Consider the following 27,069-nt stretch of genomic DNA (forward strand, 5'->3'; position numbering starts at 1 on the left):
GCCTGTAAAATAAATATTAATCCTAAAATAGCTATAATATAATTATAATTTATATTGTAGCTATATTAGGATTTATTTTACAGGTAAGTATTTAGCTTTAAATAGGATTAATTTATTTAATAAGAGTTAATTTATTTCGTTAGATTAAAATTATATTTAAGTTAGGGGGGTGTTAGTGTTAGGGTTAGACTTAGCTTTAGGGGTTAATACATTTATTAGAATAGCGGTGAGCTCCGATCGGAAGATTAGGGGTTAATAATTGAAGGTAGGTGTCGGCGATGTTAGGGAGGGCAGATTAGGGGTTAATACTATTTATGATAGGGTTAGTGAGGCGGGTTAGGGGTTAATAACTTTATTATAGTAGCGGTGCGGTCCGCTCGGCAGATTAGGGGTTAATAAGTGTAGGCAGGTGTCGGCGACGTTGAGGGGGGCAGATTAGGGGATAATAAATATAATATAGGGGTCGGTGGTGTTAGGGGTAGCAGATTAGGGGTACATAGGGATAACGTAGGTGGCGGCGCTTTGCGGTCGGAAGATTAGGGGTTAATTATTTTAAGTAGCTGGCGGCGATGTTGTGGGGGGCAGATTAGGGGTTAATAAATGTAATATAGGGGTCGGCGGGGTTAGGGGCAGCAGATTAGGGGTACATAAGTATAACGTAGGTGGCGGTCGGAAGATTAGGGGTTAAAATTTTTAATCGAGTGGCGGCGATGTGGGGGGACCTCGGTTTAGGGGTACATAGGTAGTTTATGGGTGTTAGTGTACTTTAGGGTACAGTAGTTAAGAGCTTTATAAACCGGCGTTAGCCAGAAAGCTCTTAACTCCTGCTATTTTCAGGCGGCTGGAATCTTGTCGTTAGAGCTCTAACGCTCACTGCAGAAACGACTCTAAATACCAGCGTTAGAAAGATCCCATTGAAAAGATAGGCTACGCAAATGGCGTAGGGGGATCTGCGGTATGGAAAAGTCGCGGCTGTAAAGTGAGCGTTAGACCCTTTCCTGACTGACTCCAAATACCAGCGGGCGGCCAAAACCAGCGTTAGGAGCCTCTAACGCTGGTTTTGACGGCTACCGCCGAACTCTAAATCTAGGCCTTAGGTTCCGGAACCTCTAACATAGCCAACATTTTTAACAGAAAGCATAAGTGCTTGATCCTAAATCTTGTTCCTCTGCAGCTGGAGGTTTAGAGGCAGCAGATTCCGACCCAGAAAGAGTCTCCTCTGAACTATCAGAGGCGTCTTCATCAGCGGATAATCTAGTGTAAGATAAATCCAACAAATTGGTAGATGACCCCTGGGAAGGACAGCAATATTTAACCTTTCGCTTGCGCTTAGCAGGGCAAGGTAAAGCACTGAAGGCCGCAGACACTGCCGTTTGTAACTGTTCAGAAAAGTCTGGCGGTAAAAGGGCCCCTCCCGAAGGAGGATTAGCAGTGCAATGGGAGGCTGCATGTGTAGTAGACTTGTGCGCCGCGAAAATATTTGTGTCGGTTTGTTTTGGATTGATTCGGATGTTTTCGAATTTCGTTTTCGGATCGATTCGAATTGGGATACATTTGAATGCATTCGTTTTGGATTTGAATAAATTCGGATGTATTCGGTTCGGATTCGATTCGCAAATTCTGATGTTCGGTATGTGTTAGGTGGGATGTGCTGTGTATTAGACTAGTATTATGTACTGTAATATTAGGTGTAACCCATAGCAGAGTGATATAACCTACTATACAGTACAATACTAGTGTAATTGTGATTAGTCCATGGCCATCCAAATGTTACGAATAAATTTGGAACTAATTCTGATTTATTCGTTAGATTCGGTGCTACGGTAATTCAGAAATTCGAATCAATCCGAATTTGACAAATTTGTCCGAATTCAGAACGAAACGAAATGCACATGTCTAATGTGTAGTAGGAGATGATTACAGGGAACGCACCTCACGGGACAGAGATCCCTCAGAGGTGGACGACTCAGTGGTACTAAACATCTTTGTCTTTTTAGATAGACCTACTTTATCGTGGCATGTGGAACATAATTGAGCAGGCGGGTATACCGTAGCCTCCTCACAATAAAAACAGGTATTAGCTTTAGGAAAAGAGGGAGTACCCTCTAACGCATCAGAGTCCTCCATAGCTTGCGCTTTTAAGATGGACACTAGAACAAGATAAATGGCACCTTTATACCCCCAATTGCCGGGGCACTCACCACCTCCTGTGAGCCAGGCCCCACAGAAAAACTGCTTCTCCTGTAAACTGCACGATCAGGAAAGAGGAAGTCAATGAGACCACACCTGGTCACATGGAGTGTCATGCAGGACCGCCCCTGCTCCAAGAAAGAAATGCACCAAATAACAGACAGCGCAGTTATCTCAAAAACTAAAGTAAAATTTAAATATTCCACACCTGCCTGAGCCTCATCTCACACATATAGCAGCATAAAACATAATAAAGCAAGTAATGTATAAATCACCGCTGTTCAATAACCTCCTTCCGGAGATATTAGCCCTTGATTACATACAGATAAAGAAGTCACACTGTGACCCTGTATTCTTTACGTTATCATATAAGATAAAATGAAACGATCTTACCGGAATCTCTGCTGTTGAACAGACACACAGCCTCTCAAGTTTGACAGTCTTGTAGCATCGCACCTGACATGGACTTGAGTAACAGAAGCAGGCAGTGAAACTCGTTAACACTGATTGCTTAGGAGTTAATACGAGTCTGGATGGTTTCGCAGAAGGACTCTCCCTGCATCTCCAGACCCTAACATTCGTCAATGCTCTCACTGAGAGGCTGACAAGACTACTTAAAACTCCAGTCCCATACCGAAGAGCACTACCCTCCATAAGAGACTACTCCGAATCTTCCAACACTTCTCTGCTATCCTCCTGCGACAAAAGGCAAAGAATGACTGAGGGATGAGGGGAGTGGGGGAGGTATTTAAGCCTTTGGCTGGGGTGTCTTTGCTTCCTCCTGGTGGCCAGGTTCTGTATTCCCACAAGTAAGGAATGAAGCCGTGGACTCTCCTCATATTAAGATGGAAATTTTATTTTAGTTATCATGATACTTATGAAATTAATTTGCGCTTTGAATAGATTCATTTAATATAAATGTATTTAAAGGGACACTGAACCCAAATTTTTTTCTTTCATGATTTAGATAGAGCATGCCATTTTAAGCAACTTTCTCATTTACTCCTATTATCAATTTTTCTTCATTCTCTTACTATCTTTATTTGAAAAAGAAGGCATCTAAAAAAAAAGAAGAAGGCATCAGCACTCTGGACAGCAGTTTTTTATTGGTGAATTTATCCACCAATCAGCAAGGACAACCCAGGTTGTTCACCAAAAATGGGCCGGCATCTAAACTTACATTCTTGCATTTCAAATAAAGATACCAAGAGAATAAAGAAAATTTGATAGTTGGAGTAAATTAGAAAGTTGCTTAAAATGTCATGCTCTATCTGAATCACGAAAGAAAATAAATTGGGTACAGTGTCCCTTTAATGATAATTTGTGCAACAAACATTGAGGGGGGGGGGGATACGTTAGGATATTTAAGCTTAATATTGGAATAAACTTTAGCCAGTGGTACTCGCATTAAAAAGTTCCTATGGTGAACATATAATGGTCACATTTTCTAAAACTTCAAATTTTGCATGAATCAGAATCAAACATGCCTAGTACATCTTTTATTTAAACAAAGTTATGCATAAATGTATAAGATATAAATGAGCAATGAAAGATACCGAGCATCTAGTCTAACATTCTTTATAGTTATCACCCTTTTATGTATTATATTTATCAAATGTATTGAAGCTTACTCACCATTTTAAGAACAAGTAGATGCTCAAGAAAATAAGTACATTCGGATGTAAAAAGTTCCCAGATAGACTCTTGTCTCTGTCTGCATGTTTTATCATGACCCTCTGTATTCTCTACGGATTGCATGCTTAGAAATTCAATCCAGGATTTATCCTAAATGATAAAAATAAATTAATTCTACGTTGCATAGACCAACAGTCTTTTGCTGTTCAATATAAGTGTACTCTATGTACCTACCAAATGCAACATCCTATATAATAAAAGGCCAAGTATGTTTGTCCGATGCAGTCATGTGCAGTAGAAACTGCACAAGGACAAACATACCTGGCCTTTAGGTTCTGACAGCAGAGCAGAGAGGGTGTGCAAAAGCGACCATTGCGGGGGCATGACTGGGGCTTGGCAGGGTGGAGCGGCCGTGGCGATAGGGCGTCGCCGACGGGAGTGCTGTGGTGGGGTGTGGCCGGAAGGGAACAGGTCGGGTGGGCGTGGGAAAGGTGGGAGGAGAGAGCAAAAGAGAGTGCATAAGAGAGGGGGGAGAGAGATAGCAAAAGAGAGGGGGAGAGAGAGAGCAAGGGGTTGGACCACTGTACTACAAATAATAGCCCATATACACGGGCTTTAGGACTAGTTACATATAATTCACAACATTATAAAGTGGAACAAGTTGCCGACAGATTTCACTAATATGTGCTCAAAGGACCAGTAACTACAGTAGATCAGTAGATTTGCATAATCAACACATGAATGATAAAAAGACAATGCAATAGAACTTAGTCTGAATTTAAATATTAATGAGTAGTAGATTTTTTTTTACTGACACATTTTAAAGTTATGTCTATTGCCACTCCCCCTGTATCATGTGACAGCCATCAGCAAATCACAAATGCATATTTGTATATTCTGTGAAATATTGCACATGTTAAGTAGGAGCTGGTGACTCAAAAAGTCTAAATATAAAAAGATTGTGCACATTTTGTTAATGGAAGTAAATAGGAAAGTTGTTTAAAATTGCTTGCTCTTTCTGAATCATGAAAGTTTAATTTTGACTTGAGTGTCCCTTTAAATGTATTATACAGACTGCAATTACCTCCAATTGGGATGTTTGTTTTTAATTAATATTGTGTTGCAAATATTTTATGAAGGCAATGAATAACAACTTTTTACAGAAAAAAATGACCCGAAAATAACTAAAGGACCACTAAATACAGTAGAATCAAATAATTGACAAATACATAATAAAAAAGACAATACAATAGCACTTTGAATTTGAAATGACCAGTAGAATATTTTCTGACAAATTTCAAAGTTAATCCAACTTTTCCCTCCGCCTGTATCATGTGACAGCCATCAACCAATCAGAAAATGCATGTATGTATATACAGTGCCCTTTTGCACATGCTCAGTAGGGAGCCTCAGAAGTGTGCATATACAAAGCATGTGCACATTTTGATAATGGAAGTATATTTGAAAGTTTTTTAAATTGTGTGCTCTATCTGAATCATGAAACTTTCATTCTGACTTTAGTGTCCCTATATTTATCACATTTTGCAAAGACATGTGTATCATTAATGCCCCAACAAGCTGTATGACATTCCTCTGGCAGATTCAAACATATTTTAAAGGGACAGTAAACACCTTGAACTTTTAATATAAACTGTTTAGTTATTCATATAGATTATTTAAATTTTTTAGTTATATGAAAGGTGCATTATAATCTTGAAAAATATTAATAATTGATGTAAATAATTATTAATTATAAATAATCCATAGAATATATATATTTTTACAGTATCTATAATATTTATTTATAATTATTTTTTTTAAATATTTTATATTTAATATTTTACATAGCACGCCTTAAGATAACTCACTCTTCATGTGCGTTTACCCTACATTAGATCTACATTGTGAAATCCAAAGCGTGCTATGCATATTTTACATGCCAATGTTCTTCATATAGAAATGTGTTTATTTTAATTATATATATATATATATATATATATATATATATATATATATATATAAATAAATACACTGTATGTATGATAATGTTAATGTAAAATATATATTTCTATACCTTTATATCTATAGGAATTATTATTATTTATTATTATTATCAGGTATTTGTAGAGTGCCAACAGATTCCGCAGCGGAAACACACATATACTGTATATATATTTTTTTTCTTCTGTGCTCTTCATTAAAGTCTATGGGGAGAATAATTTACCGTGGTTTCACTCACAAGCAAAAACTTTTACTTTTAACTTGTAATATGAGCACTAACACGCAAGCACAAAAAGATTACTTCTAGCAATGTTTACTATCGAGCGGGAGCACTAAATAGCGCGCCAGTAGTAATCAAACACTTTGTGTACTGAGATATGCTGAACAATTTGAGACTGCAAAAGTGGCTTAAACAATATTTTATCATGTAATATGCGGATACTTTATTGGGTTCTTTGTCATGGTTTTGCACTGATATTAACAAACTCATTAAAAAAGAAAAAAAGTTACTTTGATTCCTCAATCATACCAGATTATTTTAAGATGCACTTTAACATAAATTCACTGTTCTTATTAATATGTATCCCTTCCAATCCTGAGTTTTATAATGTATTAGGTTATAAAAACGCAGCGGTACAGCTAACATTATAGCGCTTGGCACATAAGAATCAAGGAGGTTATTTTATACAATCTCATAGAAGCATGTCTTATATGCCATCACATATGATAAACATTTTGGTACCGTTGGTTAACCTCTTAAGAACATATGACGGAATTTTGCCGTCATAAAACAATTGAGCAAACTAAAAGCTGTGTCCTTAAAGGGTTAATCTAGTTTTCGCATTCATCAAAAGTATACAATAATCAAAGAAATGCAATCTTATACATTCAATAATCACAGGACAAAAAAAATCTATAATAATAATATCTGTGGTCCATAACCCAAGATATTAGCCACCCACGGATCTTTGTTTGTCTAGATACAGACGCATTCCGGAGAAAACAATAGTTACCTAGTCACTAAAGCTCTACAGTTGTATCAGGTGCAAATCATACTGAGAAAACGAGTAACCTAAATGCTTTCTTTTTAATTCATAGAATGGAATACATTATTTATTGAGGTACTATACCTTAATATGGTAAAACTCATATTGGCTGAAGTCTGGGATCTTAATAGCAGACAAACAGTTTTCCAGATCAGAAATTTGCTTCTGTTTACTCTTCATTTGCTGACAATGATTTTTATGAAAAAAAAAAAAATGTGATTTAAATAAAGATTTACACATTTAGAGTAATTTAAATAAAAGATTGCATGCAATTAAATAAACTAAACAAATAAAACCAGACCTGAAACCTTGCAAAGAGCATAGCAATAAAATATATCTGACTTTTATCCGCTTGTAAGGTTGGTAACAATTTCCCTTTTAAACTCAACAAATCAAGCAAAAAGCAATAAAGAAAAAAATAATTGGTTTGCTGCTCCTTTAACAAAGGGTACTAAGAAAATAAAGCAAATTTGATGATAGAAGTAAATTGAAAATTTGTTTGAAAAATGTATGCTCAATGTGAATTGTAAAATAAATATTTTGGGTGTCATGTCCCTTTAAAAGTAAAGCCAGCTATTTTAAACAATTTTCCAATTCACTTCTATTATCTTTTTTGCGCAGTTCTCATGGTATTCTTTGTTGAACAGCAAACCTAGGTAGACTCAGGAGCTAGCTGCTAATTGGTGGCTGCACATACAGTATATGCCTCTTCATTAGTTTACCGATTTATTCTGCTAGCTCGCAGTAGTGCATTGCTGCTCTTTTAATAAAGGGTTCAAAGAGAATAAAGCAAAATTGATAGAAGTAAATTGGACAGTTGTTTATAAATCGGATAGGGCATATCTTTTTAAAACAAAAATTCACTGTAACACTGTAAACAATACACATATAGCTATAACAGCCTTTATATTATTGTTCTAAATTGCAAGTTTTTTTTTTTAAAAAAATTGTTTTAACTTTTTTCTTTCAGATCCTTGGCACTGTTGGAAAGGTTAGGCGATTACCTTTCCAACGGTGGATGTTGGGGGTCTGTAGCTGCTTAGATGCCTGAGATACAGGCTTCTAAGCAGCCTGCCCCTTGCTCCTATACTTAACATTGTTAAGTATAAATAAAGTTGCACAGTGACGTCATCACGTTATGCGTATGATGTCACCGCGCATAACGTGAAGCCCCGGCGATGTCTGTGACTATGCAGGCCCGATCGCCATGGTAGGAGCGGGTGGGAGCCCCCAGATCTCCCTCAAGGTGGGAGAGTGCTAGTGACGGCTCTGAGCCGTCGTTAGCACCAGAGTGGGAAACTATGCGATGGCTCAGAGCCGTTGTTAGCACTCAAGGGGTTAAAGGGGATATGAAACCAAAAAATATGTTTATTTCCTGATTCAGATAGATCATGCCATTTTACACAATTTTCTACTTTACTTTAGTTATCTAATGTTATTTGTTCTCATTCTATCTTTTGTTGAAAAGCATGGGCTTTAGCTCAGGAGCATGCGCATGTCTGGAGAATCATTTCCTGTCATAAAGTGCTCCAGACACTTACCTAGGTATCTCTTCAACAAATAATACCAGGGGAACAAAGCAAATGATATAATAGAAGTTGGAAACCTTTTTAAATGGTATTCTCTGTCTGAATCACAAAGAAATGTTTTGGGTTTAATGTCCCTTTAACAGGACCCCAAGTTGTTTTCAACTGTTTGATTTTAAGTCATTTCAAGTAAGCAGACAATATGAACGCTGATGAACAAGGCTCAAATACACGAAAAACGCAAAATATGGTATTTTCCTAGAGCTGCAAGTCAAAGGGATACTTACCGAACCCTTCTTAGAAAAAGGCCACTTAGTTTTCTTGGCATCTGTCAAAAATGAAAACAAATAAGATGAATTTATTGCAACCAAAGACTTTATTAATCTAAACAATACAGACTTGAAGTTATTACTTCAGAGTGTGCTAAATGACCGCATACTATATTTAAGTTACAAATATATTAAGCTCTATGTAATGTTGTAGGACATCCTTATCATTGTGTTCTATATTATTTAATAATAAGAACGTGCTAAACTAAAGGGACAGTTTGTTGATTAAAAAGATAGATAATCCCTTTATTACTCTTTCCCCAGTTTTGCATAACCAGTTATATTAATACACTTTTTACCTCTGTGATTACCTTGTATCTAAGACGTTGCAAACTGCCCCTTTATTTCAGTTCTTTTGACAGACTTGCATTTTAGCCAATCAGTGCTGGCTCCTATGTAACTCCATGTGCGTGAGCACAATGTTATCTATATGACACATATAAACTAATGCCCTCTAGTGGTGAAAAACTGTAAAAATGCATTCATATAAGAGGCGGCCTTCAAGATCTAAGAAATTAGCATATAAGCCTACCTAGGTTTAGCTTTCAACTAAGAATACCAAGAGAACAAAGCAAAATTGGTGATAAAAGTACATTGGAAAGTTGTTTAAAATTACATACCCTATCTGAATCGTGAAAGTTTATTTTGGACTAGTCTGTCCCTTAATATTATCTGGGAACATAGACTCACTTGAACCAATAATTTTAAGGACACAGAGATTAGGGTGGTGTTCGGGTATTTTCTTTTATGAACTATTTTCAGGTGATTAGATTTTATCTGCTCAATTCATATAAATTAACACAATATTAAAGGTGGATTCTACGGTCCAATACCCTTAACTGTTCCTTTGTGCTCTACATGGACAGAGAATGTTTAATTATATATATCCCTCACATTTATGGAATTCAGTTAAGAAATAAAATATTTCATGATGCTATAAGGATCTCACATAGCTCTCCTTCAAGTGGGCTTTTCTCTTGGGGTTCTTCCTTGGTTAGGAAAATGGTAGCTTAAAGGGTTTCTGATGATTCTCCTAGAAGATGATAAAACTATATCCTTTGAAGTAGCTATGGAAAATGCTAATTTGCTCATAACATTCCAGATTTACACAAGAATAATTAGACACATAGGTATCTTATTTTTAAGTGTTAGCAAAGTTATATAAAGATTCTTTTGTTTCTTCTAAGGGTGAAAATTGGAGGCAGAAATTGAATATATACTGAGGGGTACCATATGACAGGGGTTTTGTAAGCTTAAAGGGACAGTCTACTCTAGAAGTTGTATTGTTTAAAAATATAGATAATCCCTTTTTAACCCATTCTCCAGTTTTGCATAACCAACACTATTATATTAATATACTTTTTACCTCTGTGATTACCTTGTATCTAAGCCTCTGCCAAAATAACTTAGATAAGTGGGCAGTCTGCAGACTTTGCCAATCAGTGCTGACTCATAAATAACTCCACAGCAGTGAGCATATTGTTATCTATATGCTGTCTTGCTTTGAAAAGTGTAATATATTTGCTGAAAGGTTGATTTGCCAATATAAGCAGGATTGAAAATTAACTTTTAATTGTTCTGCCAATATTTTTCGGTTTTCTTTCTTTTCTACAACAATTCATCCATTATTTAAGTTTTCATTTTGTGTGTTGGATTGTTTGTTTTTAACTTAAACTCAATTATAATTGCAAATGTTTTGATCTGCTTGTTTTCTTTTGAAAGGTAAGTGCTTGTATGTTATGCTTTGCCCCAGCACCCCCCCCAAAATAAAAAATGACAATAAAACATTAAACATGTAACACTTATATACAACCAAAGCACCATGTCTTATCTGTCCCATGTCACCAAATACATTTACACTATAATAATCTTTAGTAAAGAAAACTGAAAGCAGGTGGGGAAATTTCCAATACTGTTTCCTTATGACCTGTATGTAATCATTAACAGATTTGATCATTTTATTATATTAACATTAATTTATGTAATATGTAACTTTTGCCTATATTAACTTGTTTTTATTCTAAAGAAGCATTGTCCTTTGTGCCATAATTCTTCTAATACTATCCATATTTACTATGAAAATTCACATACACAGATATCCCTATATGTTACCATAATAAAAAACAACAACTAGTAGATAAGAACAATGCCATTGACATATTAATAATAGACATACCAGGAAGGTACAAGTGGAAATATGTACTAAAGCAATAACCCCAGGCTGGGTTTTGATACAAAATATTGTAGCATCCTTTTCAGAATGTGTTTGTAGCAAACAGTAAAAATCTAACAGTTTTCCAAAAAAAGAGCTGGTGAGATGACAGAAGATATTGATTCATGTAAGATAAGATTAATATGGAAAAAATAAAAATGATCAAGAAGGAATAATAATGATTAAAAGTAGAATTATGGAGAAGAAAATATAAAAAACAGAAATGCAAAAAAAAAAAAAAAAAACAACCACCAAAAAACAAACCATGTATTTAGAATTGGGTAAAGTAGAAGACTGAAGAAAGTGGCTCTGAAAGAGATCGATGATGTTAAGTGTTGCCTAGACACATCTCTAATTAAACATTTAAAGGGACTGAATTAAAGGGACATAACTCCAATGTTTTTCTTTCATGATTCAGATAGAGAATATAATTTTAAACAACATTCCAATTTACTTTTTTTTTTTTAAATTAAATTTGCTTCATTCTTCAGATATCCTTTGTTGCAGAAATAGCAATGCACATGGGTGAGGCATCTATGTGGAGCCACCAATCAGCAGCCAGGGAGCCTATTTAGATATGCTTTCCAACAAAGGATATCAAAATAATAAAGCAAATTAGATAATAGAAGTAAATTGGAAAGTTTAAAATTGCATGCTCTTTCTATATCACAAAACAAAAAAATTGGGTTTCATGTCCCTTTGAGTTCCTTACCTGCACTTGGAAGAAATGAAGAGTGATACATATAATCTGAGGCACCATCTGATACTAAAAGGTCTCCAGGAAACACCTCCAGTCCAGGAAAGCTCAAGACCACAGAACTGCGTCTTCGTTCAAATAGCCTTAAACAATAAGAATTAAAGACATTCTCAGTAGATTATAGGCCTTTCTGATGTACACCACGTCCATTGTACTGAAACCCATTATATCATTATTTTGCAGTCTTTTATAAATGCAGTCTAAAATTCATTAAAAAAAAATTAATTTGGTAATTTTAGCTAAGGGCTCTTGATATTTTGTTTTAAATTCTATATCCATCCTTTGTAGAATAAGAACAGGTATGTAAGTTTGCTAAATACAAAATTATTTAAATAAAAATATATTTTTTTCACCCCTAAATAAACTGTATATATGTATAACATTGTTACAAACACTGTTGTCATATAATACTCAGGACACATGCACTCCCTGCCTAGGTGCAGTGTTCAACAAGGTTACCCAGAAAGCAAAGCAAATATAATAATATATGTAAATTGTAGGGTCTTTAAAACTGTATGCTCTATTTGAATTAGGAAAGTTTAAATTTGACTTTCTTGTTTCTTTAATGGAACAACAAAATCATATTGTAAAACAAACAATATAAGGTAACAAACACAAAAGAAATATATAGAAAACTACTAAATAATGTGTTAAAGTACAAAAAAAAAAAAGAATATAGTCCCTGAAACATTATCCACTGAATATGGTGTCTGAAGAATCCCTCTTAGACATTTCAAATTTTTCAAAAAAGGATTATCCCTATGTTGTAAAACAATGTAAACTGTGCAAACAAAAATAGTTGAAATGCCATTAAAAGTAATGAATTGATTAAAAAAAAAATAACCTTTCATGGTGCACTTTTAAAATACGTTTTATTACTGTAAAATGAAATACTGTAAAATAAAATACTAAATTTGGGTATCCTTTGTTAAAAAAAACATTAGCACTTAGGCTCAAGAGCAGCAAGACACTACTGGGAACTGGCTTGTAATTGGTGTGTACAAACATTTGTCGTTGTAGTCATTGGCTCACCATTGTGGCAGTCTGGGTCTGGAGCCCTGAATGGCCAAAGTATCAATCTTTATCATTAATGGCAGTGACACCTGTTTGTTAGTCATCAGTGCACAGCTTGATGTTTTCAGCACATTGATGCTGCAGTCACCGGCTAGTAAGGAGCATTTTGAAGCTGAGCAGAGCACCAATCATGAGCTGACTCATTCCCCAGAAGATGGAGCATGGCTCAGCTGTCTCCTAGGCAACAAGCAAGCTTTTTCTGTATCACACATAATGTGAGCAGACCTGAGTGAGTTTTATTATTTATGTTTTTAAAGTGAAAAGCAAACATGAAGCTAATATTTGTATGGAACATACATGCAATCTGAAAGCAGCAAGCTCAAGGGAGATAACATCATTTGTCTTAATAGTTCATTTAATGTAGTGAGCAGACCAGCTTCATTTTATAACACAGCTAAAAAAATGTTGCAGCTGTAACAACGGAAACAAAATGGCCACAGCTTGCTGGTCTGCACCCATAATTATATTTACACGTGTTTGTTTACAATTCCAGTCATTGCAATATATGAAGTTAATAATATTTTATTTATATCTATAAATAAGGGCTGTTTATTATATCTGCTTTTATGTACCTTTAAGCAGTGCCTTGTGCATGATGCTTTGGCAGTGCTGGGTTTGTGGAGGACTGGAGGTAGGCATGCTGCTTCCTGACACATCAACATAAGTTGAGAGGGCATCAAATATACCCCTAAACCACCAGATGTGTTAAGCATATATACATATATATCTGTGTTCCTTGTTCAGAGAGGAATTGCCTGGTATTTCAGCGCTGGACTTACTGTAATAGGCGGGATCAGACTGATATACTACAGGAAAGTTCTACTCTGTGAAAAGCATTACTGGGTTAAAAAGCTGCACCCAGGTGGTAAATCGCCATAGAACAGGCTAACAATGGTATTGCGCCAGTTGTTCGTTCCTGTGAGTGCGCTTCTCTCTGTATGTATTTAGTCTCCCTATGGGAAAAAGGGGCAACCAGACGTGGACTCCTTGCTCAGTGTGCTTAGAGGAATATGGCTTCACCTCACTAACAAGGCCCAATGAAGGCCGAAACGATTGTCTAGCGTTGCTGTGTTTCTTGTTCAGAGAGGAATTGCCTGATATTTCAGCGCTGGACTGACCGTAATAGGCGGGATCAGACTGATATACTACAGGAAAGTTCTACTCTGTGAAAAGCATTACTGGGCTAAAAGAAACTGCACCCAGGTGGTAAATCACCATAGAACAGGCTAACAATGGTATTGAGCCAGTTGTTCGTTCCTGTGAGTGCACTTCTCTCTGTGTGTGTGTATATATATACATGCAAATATTGTAACTGACTATATTTACTTCATAGATATGCTGTGATCCTGACCTGATATTAAAACATTTTTGAAGTCTGAGCTTTTTTTTCTTTATGTAAAATAGAGAAGAAGCTGACGATGGAACAAAGATTTTCAGCTTGTGTAGCACCTGTTGCTCAAAGTAAGTTCTCTAACCAAAATAAACGTCTGGATGCTAATAAAACGGCTGTTCTCTATGTTATTTAATAAATAATCATGATCATCCACATAATATTTATCATCCACATTAAAAAGGGTCAGCTTCTTTATAATAACTCAAAATAAATTGCTGAAACAGAACAAAATTGAACAAGAACATTAATTAAATCCACTTTTATTTCTCCTCCCCCCCAATGGTTTCCATCAGCAACAATGGAGGACCATAATGCCAATTTTCAACATTTTAATCATTTCTCAGCAGTGGTGCAACCATTGGAGAAGTTGAGAAACTTAAATATCCATTACATGAAATTTCAAAGTAAAAGCTGCCATCCAAGCATAGAAAACTAATTACTTGGATACATGGAATAAGTAAAATCTTGCTGATTGACATCTCTTAATTAAATTCCAACAGAGGTTATTAAAAACCTTTAATTAAAGAGCTTACTTGCTGCATTAGTGATGAGAAGAGTGAAGTCAAATCCTTTCAAAGATAAAGATGTTTATTCCAATGTATGAATTGTAAGATACAATTGCTTGCTTTGTTTGTTTTTTACATTTTGTTTCATTTGTAACACACAATACAAATAGGGAAAGAACATTGCTGACAAAGTGTTTTCGCAATTGAAAAATGAGCAAATTCAATTGGGTTAAATTAGATTTGTTTCTTAATTAGCTGTCCTGCAACATCATGTTTCTCATGAACCTCCATGTGACCTTCAGCTGGTCTTTAATCATTCATAGTTCAGGGTTCCAGACCAGTGTGAAAGAGCAGTAGATATGCCTGTCAGCCATATGCACAGACATGTACATACTGTCACTGCTCAAACACTTTTGTCAACAAATTATATTAATTATGTGTGGTTTATTTAAACTTTTAAATACTAAATATAAAAAATGATCTAAAAAAAAGGATTTTGATTTTTTTTTAACCAAAATATATTCATGTGGTGTTGGTGGCGGATGATGCTTTAGGGGCCAACTAATTAAAAAAAAAAAAAAAAGATCTAACATGTAGTGCTCTAAAAAATAATAATCATTTTTTCAATTCCAATAAAGATTGTGAGAACTTAAAATGTAACTTTATTCAAAGTGTGCATTTAAAGGGACAGTCTATTCCAGAATTGTTATTGTTTAAAACGATAGATAAATAATCCCTTTATTACCCATTCCCCAGTTTTGCAGAACTAACACGGTTATATTATTACACTTTTTACCTCTGTGATTACCTTGTATCTAAAGCCTCTGCTGACTGCCTCCTTATTTCAGTTCTTTTGACAGACTTGCATTTTAGCCAATCAGTGCCCTCTCATAAGTAACTCCATGGGCGTGAGCACAATGTTATCTATGTGACATACATGAACTAACACTCTCTAGCTATGAAAAACAAATGAATTCAGATAAGATGCAGCCTTCAAGGACTTAGAAATTAGCATATGAGCCTACCTAGGTTTAGCTTTCAACTAAGAATACCAAGAAAACAAAACAAAACAAATTTGATGGTAAAAGTAAATTAGAAAGTTGTTTAATATTGCATGCTCCATCTGAATCATGAAAGATGAATTCTGACTAGACTGTCCCTTTAAAAGCATGAGTATAAAGCCCTCTATTTAAGAAGTAAACACAGATATAATGCTCTTGTAAGTGGAATATGGTTTCAATAGACAGAAAAGGAAAATCCTTTATATTTATACATATGCAATTTTTATATCTCACAAACCATATATGAGTAATAGTTAACTGATTCGGTCTTTAATAAATGTAGCAAATTAACCACTGCATGGTATATTACACAAGTTGAACACTAAAAAAAGGATTCAGTCCAAGACTGAAAATGAGTGTACATACATAGCACTCAACAACTAGGTGTATAGTGTTCTAAATGCTACTCGCACAGGTAAGAAATAGAGTGGATGTCTGGTTCAAATGCTTAAAACTTAACCTTTATTGTTTAAAATTAAAATCAATATAACACTAACACGATCCTAACTATAAAAAACACAGTCGCGGTGGTAGGGTCTAGGGCAAAAAAACACAGGTGTATGGATATAGTGACTCCACCTGATAATAGAAAATGTATAGCAACAGGACCAACAACTAAAGTGGCTATAGTAAAAGGATACTCTCTTGAGATTGGGTAAGGTATATACTGTATACTATCACGTAGTGCAATAGAATAGTGGAATTGACCTTGTCATTCAAGCGGATATATAATTTGGGTGAAAAAATCAGTGTGCTTCACTTGTGTATTGGTGGAGAATTAGTTGACGACACCATTTGTCTAGGGGGCACAATCACTTTCAAGCGTAGTCACTGGACTTATTAAATTTTTATTTTTATATTTGCACCATTTTCTCACACAGAAGTGGTAATCAGTGTGCTTCACGTCTATATTTATTAACCCCTTAACGACCGAGGACGTGCAGGGTACGTCCTCAAAAAAAAGGCAGTTAACGCCTGAGGACGTACCCTGCACGTCCTCGGTGTGGAAAGCAGCTGGAAGCGATCCTGCTCGCTTCCAGCTGCTTTCCGGTTATTGCAGTGATGCTTTAGCCATCCGGTGCAGAGAGAGCCACTCTGTGGCCCTCTCTGCACCGGACATTAACGGCTACGTTCGTTGGTGGGTGGGAGCCGGTGTGGGAGGCGGGTGGCGGCCATCGATGGCCTTTGTGATGCGGAGGGGGGCGGGATCGGGGGTGGGGATGACCTGGGGGCGCGCACGGGGAGGCCGGGTGGGCACGTGCACAGGGAGGGAGCGGGTGGGAACCACTACGCTACAGAAAATTTTTAGTTAGAAGTGGGGATCAAAGGGGTAGTTATATTTATTTAGTGATCGGTTTGGCTGGTGGGATATTGGACTGTGGGGGGGGAAGCTACACTACAGAAACAAATAACAAAAAAAAATTTTTTTATTTGCAAACTGGGTACTGGCAGACAGCTGCCAGTACCCAAGATGGCCCCAATAAGGCAGAGGGGGAGGGTTAGGGAGGTATTTTGGGGGGATCAGGGAGGTTGGGGGCTAAGGGGGGCTAAGGGGGGACCCTACATAGCAGCATATGTAAATATGCTTAAAAAAATGTATTTTTTTTTAATACCTTTTATTTTAGTACTGGCAGACTTTCTGCCAGTACTTAAGATGGCGGGGACAATTGTGGGGTGGGGGAGGGAAGAGAGCTGTTTGGGAGGGATCAGGGGGTGGCATGTGTCAGGTGGGAGTCTGATCTCTACACTAAAGCTAAAATTAACCCTGCAAGCTCCCTACAAACTACCTAATTAACCCCTTCACTGCTGGCCATAATACACATGTGATGCGCAGCAGCATTTAGCGGCCTTCTAATTACCAAAAAGCAACGCCAAAGCCATATATGTCTGCTATTTCTGAACAAAGGGGATCCCGGAGAAGCATTTACAACCATTTGTGCCATAATTGCCAGTTGATTGCTTTTGGCGGTGAAATGGTGGCATGAAATATACCAAAATGGGCCTAGATCAATACTTGGGGTTGTCTACTACACTACACTAGAGCTAAAATTAACCCTAGAAGCTCCCTACATGCTCCCTAATTAACCCATTCACTGCTGGGCATAATACACGTGTGGTGCGCAGTGGCATTTAGCAGCCTTCTAATTACCAAAAAGCAAAGCCAAAGCCATATATGTCTGCTATTTATGAACAAAGGGGATCCCAGAGAAGCATTTACAACCATTTATGCCATAATTTCATGAGTTGTTTGTAAATAATTTCAGTGAAAAACCTAAAGTTTGTGAAAAAATTTGTGAAAAAGTGAAAAAAAATTTTTATTTGATCGCATTCGGCGGTGAAATGGTGGCATGAAATATACCAAAATGGGCCTAGATCAATACTTTGGGATGTCTTCTAAAAAAAAAATATATACATGTCAATGGATATTTAGAGATTCCTGAAAGATATTAGTGTTCTAATGTAACTAGCGCTAATTTTGAAAAAAAGTGGTTTGGAAATGGCAAAGTGCTACTTGTATTTATTGCCCTATAACTTGCAAAAAAAAAGCAAAGAAAATGTAAACATTGGGTATTTCTAAACTCAGGACAAAATTTAGAAACTATTTAGCATGGGTGTTTTTTGGTGGTTGTAGATGTGTAACAGATTTTGGGTGTCAAAGTTAGAAAAAGTGTGTTTTTTCCATTTTTTCCTCATATTTTATAATTTTTTTATAGTAAATGATAAGATATGATGAAAATAATGGTATATTTTGAAAGTTCATTTAATGGCGAGAAAAACGGTATATAATATGTGTGGGTACAGTAAATGAGTAAGAGGAAAATTTCAGCTAAACACAAACACCGCAAAAGTGTAAAAATAGCCTTGGTCCCAAACGGACAGAAAATGGAAAAGTGCTGTGGTCATTAAAGGGTTAAAGTATTAGTTTATGCTACCATTTTCCTAGGAGCATCATCACTTAAAGCATGGTCAATAAATTAATGAGATACGCATGTTCATAATTGCACAACTTTTCTCACATAGGGGTGGTAATCAGATTATTGTCCTGAGTCACCTTTATTGTGGTAACAGACCTAGTGAATATCTGGATACACCACCCTCCCCAGTATCCTTTATCAAAGGGTTATACTAGGGAAAATGCATAGTATTAATATAGAACAACCGTTTGGTCTATGGTTCTTAGGATAAGGGGGTACCACTATATTCGTGTATTAATACAGAAGGTTTATTCTGGAGTAACAAACCTAGTGAATGACAAAATCAGCCACCCTCCACAGTATCTGTTATCAATAGGTTATACTTGGGAGAATAGTAAGGTATTAATATAAAGCAACCGTGTTGTCTTAAGTTCTTAGAGTAAGAAAATCCCCCTATATTAGTATAACAATACTGTTGCAGGTTTCTATATGGTTGCCCCGTATGTGAAAGGTGATCAGAAAGTTGATTTGAATCACATTTATTGTATGGCTGTAATTTAAAATGAAGTGCGTAACAGTGATAAACAGTAATATACTGGTTCTAATATACCACCATCTACCGTATTAATAATTAATACTCAGTACTCAAGAGAGTCCTGTATATAATCCAAATGTAATCACTCTGTATAATTAATCAGATGAAATGCTGTAGTGGTAAATGATTATTACCTAGCATATAGTATATTCAGAGCTTAATCCTGTGGATATATATTAGCCAATAGTGTTGGTTTATGTGCTATTTGCATATATAGCGCAAAGGTAGTCAACGTATTGCCCTGTGCCGATTTGGTATTTAAACTGATGGTACTCACTGGTCACCATTTTAAAGTGACAAAGTGTTCAGGCATAATACCGCCATACTTATTACCAATTAATAACTAATTTTCAGGAGAACCAAAAAGTCAAATAAAGTAAAAGTTTTAAATTCTATGACCCCAACGAACCGTTACTGCTAATTAAAAAACAAAAGCACAACCGGAGCGAGACGCTAAGTCTCTGCTCCCCCTAACATGTTTCGCCAGAGTGGTTGGTCCTGTTGCTATACATTTTCTATTATCAGGTGGAGTCACTATATCCATACACCTGTGTTTTTTTGCCCTAGACCCTACCACCGCGACTGTTTTTTATAGTTAGGATCATGTTAGTGTTATATTGATTTTAATTTTAAACAATAAAGGTTACGTTTAAGCATTTGAACCAGACATCCACTCTATTTCTTACCTGTGCTAGTAGCATTTAGAACACTATACACCTAGTTGTTGAGTGCTATGTATGTACACTCATTTTCAGTCTTGGATTGAATCCTTTTTTTGTGTAGCATTTCTGTTAGTGTACAGCACCCGCCCTATTTGATTTTCACGGGTATAGATTTCAAGCCCACATTGTAGGCTTACTACACTTAAATGCATAAGGGCAACAACTATAGTAGTGCTATCGTTTGTTTCTCTCCTTTCATTGACAAGTTGAACACTGGTTGGCAAATTATATATATATATATATATATATATATATATATATATATATATATATATATATATATATATATATATATATATATATATATATATATATATATGCAAAGTGTAACAGCACCACAGCACAGTCTTACTTCTTAGAGGTGAAAAATTCTTTTATTGAGGTACAACAACCATAAAAAAGCGACGTTTCGGACCTACATGGTCCTTATTCATGCATAGTTAAAATACAACTGAACAAACATTTAAAAAGGGTATCAGAGCCAATCAGGGTTTAGTGCTGTGAACTAATTGGTTTAACTCATACCTGTCCAGGTATTGCAATTTGCTTTACTTAAGTGCCCCCTGGTGGCCCCAAAACACATAACATTTTAAAACAAAAGAATATCTTATAAAAACAAATACAAATCATAGTCCCTATTCAGACCATAAGGGTGTAAAGTATTCAAACGTTTAATCCACCATACTTCTTTTTGTTTTAACTTTAATTCCCTATTGCCCCCTCTTCTATGTATGGGAATATGGTCTATAATTTGAAAGCGGAGTTGGCTAACTGTGTGTCCCATTTGTGTAAAATGTGCAGAAACTGGTAATGACAAATCTTTAGATTTAATAGAGGCCTTATGTTGGCTGAACCTATCCCTGGCAGCCTGGGTGGTCTCGCCAATATAACAAAGCCCACATGGGCATTTAAGTAAATAGATTACATAATTGGTCTGGCATGTATATAATCCATTTATAGTGTATTGTTTCCTTTTATCATTTTGTGCCAGGTATTTACCTTTAATTATAGAGTTACATTGGGCGCAGTGCAGACAGGGATAACATCCCTTATTTGGTGTAGTTAGGTAGTTAACATTAGATGGTTTGATGGTACCTATATCGGCACAAACAATATTATCCCTAAGGTTTTTAACCCTTCTGTATGAGGGCATGGGGGGTAGTTTGAAAGATTCTACTTCTGGATTATATTTAGACAGTAAGTGCCAATATTTTCTTACTATTCTAAAAACATCACTACTCAGATCACTATACTCCATAGAAAAGACCAATCTGTTAGATCTACTTACTGTGCTGTTTTTAGGATGTTTTTTAGTTTGTTTTCTTTGTATTTCTTCAATACTCCTAGCTACTGTCTCTTCTGGATATCCTCTTTGGATAAATTTATTGCCCATAGATTTCAATCTTTCTGGCAATATCTCTTGGTCTTGAACTATTCTCTTTGTACGCAATAGCTGGCTCCTGGGTATAGATCTGAACACTGTTTCTGGATGGAAACTTTCATATCTTAGCAATGTATTCCTATCTGTTGGTTTGGTATAAAGATCAGTGCTCAGTTTTGTGCCTTGCTTATAGACAGTAGTATCAAGAAAGTTAACTTTTTGATGAGAATATGTAAGTGTAAATCTAATGCCCACCATGGAGGCATTAATGTCCTCAACAAACTGAATTAAGGACTTGTATTTGTTTTTATAAGATATTCTTTTGTTTTAAAATGTTATGTGTTTTGGGGCCACCAGGGGGCACTTAAGTAAAGCAAATTGCAATACCTGGACAGGTATGAGTTAAACCAATTAGTTCACAGCACTAAACCCTGATTGGCTCTGATACCCTTTTTAAATGTTTGTTCAGTTGTATTTTAACTATGCATGAATAAGGACCATGTAGGTCCGAAACGTCGCTTTTTTATGGTTGTTGTACCTCAATAAAAGAATTTTTCACCTCTAAGAAGTAAGACTGTGCTGTGGTGCTGTTACACTTTGCATATATGGACTGTATCTTTTGGAGTGTGGCTGATACTCCACAGTAACGAGCACACAAGCTGGAAGCCAGTATTGAAACTTATGGTGCTGGGCTCTAACTATTTATTGTTTATATATATATATATATATATATATATATATATATATATATATATATATATATATATATATATATATATATATATATATATATATAAAAAAAATAAAACTCCCAACCACATGCATGGGGAGGCAGCAGAACCCACGACACTGACTTATCTCTCTAATTATAGAGATGTCTTCCCACCACTTTTGTTTATATATATATATATATTGTACAATAGGTGAATGCTTCATTGTTTCATTAGTAGATCTTTGGAATTGATATTTATTTCTGGTGGCCACTTTACATTAGACTGTGGAACCCTTTTTCACTTCCTATGTATTGTTCCTTGAGACACCTTTGTTCCCAATTGGTGACAAAATCATTAATAAACAAAACTGTGTTGGGTTTTCACAACATATAACTACGGCCACTTCATAATGCTGATCATTAAAAACACATCTCATTTTTAAAAAGATATAGGACAAACGTTAGCCCCTATTACAATTCATCAGAATTTCTATGGGGAAAAAACTACTCCAAAAAAACTACTCCAAAACCCTAGGATAAGCTTCTTAACACAAGCATTTCAAATGCATTTGTAGCATGGTCACACCGCCCACTTCAATACCAGGATTTCTTTAAATATTTTTACATTCGGTTCCTCTAACCTCTTATAAATACATTTAGGGTGTTTAAAAATCTATATCTTGGATACGTGGGCACCTTTTTTCTCTCCAAACTTAAAGGGGCATAAACCCCCCCAAAAATTATATCATGCATTTTATCACATGCTTTTTTATTTGCTTTTCACAACAGAAGACTGCTAGTTCATGTGGGCCATATAGACAACATTGTGCTCACACGTGGAGTTATTTAATAGTCAGAATAACACAGAACTAATTGACTAAAATGCAAGTCAATAGATAATAAAAAGTCATGTGATCAGGGGGCTGTCAGAAGGTGCTTAGATACAAGGTAATCACAGAGGTAAAACGTATATTAATATAACTGTGTTGGATATGCAAAACTGGGGGATGGGTTATAAAGGGATTATCGATCTTTTAAAACAATAACAATCCTGGTGTAGACTGTCCCTTTAAGTAGCTGCCATGTTTAAATTTTGCTTTAACAACATGTATTTCATGAGTCTATAAAACCTCCTGTGAAAGGTTCTACTTTTTAGTGAGTCTAAAATGACAAGCCCTCTTTCCCTGCCCTTTTAATATGAACCAATACTTTCATTTTTTTAAAAAAAAGCTCTATTAGTTCACATCAATTTATTATGACAGACACAATAGAGAAACAATGTGGTAACTGCACAATAATTGTGACTTTACTGAGTTTATAGCATAAAGCCAGATAATAAATGTTTATTGTTCAGAATTACAAACTGCTCTCCCTCTCAGGACTTTCACCCTATGCCCATAGGGAACTCTAAGAGAAAGACAGATATGAAAGATTATCGGAACAATGAGCGTGGGCAAAGGTTTCAGTATCCCTTTTGAAAACTCACAATTGATTTAAAAAAATAAACAAAAAGGTATGTTCTTGTCAAACCTGCTGCCAGTCTAGTGAGACAAAAAGGCACATATTGATCAAAGGACTTTACTGCACATGAACGTATTGGCTAATAAATACATTGCTAGACTATGCAGGGTCATTCTTTATGCAGAATTTCATAAGAAAGCACAGAATAGTTGTGCATCATGTCTGTAAATTTCATAATTTATATTTATATGTTATTATTATGCTAGACTTTGAGGCCCATTTATCAAGCTCTGTATGGGTCTAAAGACCGCTGCTCCATAACCCTGTCTGCCTGCTCTGAGCAGGCGGACAGGAATCGCCAAAATTCAACCCGATCGAGTATGATCAGGTTGATTAACACCTCCCTGCTGGCGGCCCATTGGCCGCGAGTCTGCAGGGGGCGGCGTTGCACCAGCAGCTTATGTGAGCTGCTGGTGCAATGCTGAATACGGAGAGCGTATTGCTCTCTGCATTCAGCGAGGTCTTGCGGACCCGATTCGCACTGTCGGATCAGGTCCGCAAGACCTTTGATACATAGGCCCCATAGAGTTTTCTGAGACTCATTTAGCCAAAATTTGGATTTATTACCATCCTTGTATTTAAAGGGACAGTCAACACCAGATTTTTTGTTGTCTTAACATATAGATAATCTCTTAATTACCAATTCCTCAGTTTTGCATAACCAACACAGTTATAATTATACACGTTTTACCTCTGTAATTACCTTGTATCAAAGCCTCAGCAGAATGCCCCCTTATTTCAGTTCTTTTGACAGACTTGCATTTTAGCCAATCAGAGCTGTCTCCATGGTAAATTCACGTGCATGAGCTCAATGTTATCTATATGAAACACATGAACTAATGCCCTCTAGTAGTGAAAAACTATCAAAATGCATTAAGATTAGAGGCGGCCTTCAAGGTCTAAGAAATTAGCATATGAACATCCTAGGTTTAGCTTTCAACTAAGAATACCAATAGACCAAGGCAAAATTGGTGATAAAAGTAAATTGGAAAGTTGTTTAAAATGACATGCCCTATCTGAATCATGAAAGTTTTACTGGGACTTGACTGTCCCTTTAAGCCAACTGCAAAATAGAATGCCACATTATTAATATTCAATGGAATAGAGTTTGCATTTATCTATAAACAATGTTGCAAACACTTCTGCCAGATGGCTAAAGACACATGCACTCTCCTGAACCCACTTAGGATTACTCTTTAAGAAAGGCTACCATGGGAATTAAGTAACATTATAATATTAAGTAAATTGGAAAATGTGTTTAAAACTTAATGATCTATCGGATCCAATCCATTTACATTTTATTTTTACTTTACTGTCCCTTTAAGTAAATTAATTTAAAATGCGAATCCCCTATTTCAGTTTATATAGTAGAATTATCTATTCTCTTCATACTTTCTCTAAATTCTAGCGCTTCTTTATTCACTTGTAAAATTTCTGTGCTTCTTTTCATTAGATTTTCCACTGGCTAAGGAGCATTCTCTTTCTAAACAAAGCATATACCGTAGCTCATTTATATATCCCATTCTTTCTCATATATACTTTTTCTTTTACTTGCATCTAGCAATACGTTGGGCACAGATTTCACACATAACAGCTATATTCAACAACCATCTCAATTTAAAGATATATTTGTTGCTACCATCAGTTAATGAGAAATGTAAGTATATCTTTACATATGAATAGCATTTATCAGCAATAAAGCAGTGTATATAAAAGAACCGTTTTAAAATCATATAACATTATCATTTGTTTACAGATACTACAATGTTTTGCCATGTTGAAAGAGCATAGAGGGAAGTGTTGGAAAAAATTATGACCATCTTAAAGATGTAATCTATAACAATGAATCTCCTGTTCCAATTCATTTCAATAATATTCATATGACCAATGTACCTAATTTAAGGGCACATGTAATTGATGCCAGCAAGCAATATTTTAGATTGGTTAATTGGAATCAGATATGGAATGGTTTTGAAAAGTAAAATAGTAAATATTTTTATCAGCTGTTTGACTCAAGAAAGACAATTGAGTTAATGTTAACATTAATTGTATATAACTGTGTCCTGGAGTGTTTTGATTTTTTAAATGTATGAAAGAACTGTAAATATCTGTATTTATAGCATAAATGTTGTGTGTCCCAACATGGCTAAGATAAATATGTGATTAATTATTAGCCATGGCGTTTTTTTTCTGATGACAAATGTTTACTATCTCTTTAAATGGAGGTGAAACAAAAAATATTTATTTCATGATTCAGATTAAGCATACAATTGTAAGCAACTTTCCAATCATCTATTATCTAGTTTGTGTAATTTTCTTGGTATCTTTTGTTGAAGGAGTAGTAATGCATTACTGGGAGCTAGCTGAAAACTAAAGACAAGAAAGCATATACGTGCATATATGTGCAGCCACCAATCAGCAGCTTCTGAGTCTAGTAGTGGACCTACTGAACAGACGGCCCTGGTGCAACATTTTTTGGGCCCCCCAAAGGTAACACAGTAGTAAGCAATAGTAATAATATACATGCTGCTCTGTATAATGATTTTGAGGATAGATGTATCTGCAAACTGCACTAATAAAAAGCTCCCCTGTATTAGAATTGTACATATTCTGCACGTGCCTATGTATATACTGGCTGATATGGGCCCAGAAGCACTTGAGCCCTGGTGCCACTGCACCAATGGTAGTTCCGCCCCGGCTAGGTGTATTTTTCCACAAAGAGAACAAAACAAATTAGATAAAAGCTAGACAAAAGCACTTCATCATGAGAAGCAAAGAAGAGCCAGGCTGAGGTTTGCAAACAAACATAATAATTGATAATAATTGGACCATAGAGGACTGGAGTAAGGTCATCATCTCTGATGAGTATACATTTTCAGCTTTTCCCAACTCCTGGTTGTCTAATAGTTAGACGGAGACCTGGAGAGGCCTAAAAGCCACAGTGTCTCACACCCACTATGACATTTGGTGGAGGATCGGTGATGATCTTCAGAAAGACAGGAATTGGGCAGATTTCTCTTTTTGAAGGACACAAGAATCAAGCCATGTACAAGGTTATCCTGGAAGAAAACTTGCTTCCTTCTGTTGTGACAATGTTCCCCCACTATGAGTTGCAAACTAATGCATATTGTGGCCCATGTTATTATTAAAGTGCCACTTGTAATCTGGGCCAAACTGTTTAATTATTCATTAATAGCTCCAGCCCTGAATGGTGTAATCTGACTGACATAAAGCTTTAAGAACCTGAATACTACTAAGCCCATATTATATATTAGATGTATTTTTTCAAAATAATTTACCAATACTTCAGTAGCTTTGGTAATAGTAAACATAGATTAAACACAGCACTTGATCAAAAATGGATTTACATTTTGTACAATTTCATTTTCTATTATATTGTTTAAACTCCACAGAATAATCAGCGGTGAAATTGATGCTTATAGATGTGTTCTTGTACAGATGTGTTCTTGTAGCATCCAGTTTAGGAGGAGGT

The 27,069-nt window shown here is 35.8% G+C and overlaps 1 protein-coding gene across 1 annotated transcript in view; it reads right to left on the reverse strand.

The window, feature by feature from the left end:
• Positions 1 to 27,069, reverse strand: part of PLEKHG7 (pleckstrin homology and RhoGEF domain containing G7) — a 178,844-nt gene that overhangs the window by 98,041 nt on the left and 53,734 nt on the right. The window contains exons 4-7 of the mRNA XM_053716903.1: positions 11,652 to 11,779; positions 8,686 to 8,726; positions 6,957 to 7,055; positions 3,826 to 3,975 (exon numbers count right to left, since the gene is read on the reverse strand). Of these exons, the coding sequence (XP_053572878.1) occupies positions 3,826 to 3,975; positions 6,957 to 7,055; positions 8,686 to 8,726; positions 11,652 to 11,779 (418 nt within the window). The remainder of the gene's footprint in view (positions 1 to 3,825; positions 3,976 to 6,956; positions 7,056 to 8,685; positions 8,727 to 11,651; positions 11,780 to 27,069) is intronic.

Source organism: Bombina bombina, chromosome 6 (assembly GCF_027579735.1).
Source record: "Bombina bombina isolate aBomBom1 chromosome 6, aBomBom1.pri, whole genome shotgun sequence".
Classification (NCBI taxonomy): Eukaryota; Metazoa; Chordata; class Amphibia; order Anura; family Bombinatoridae; genus Bombina; species Bombina bombina.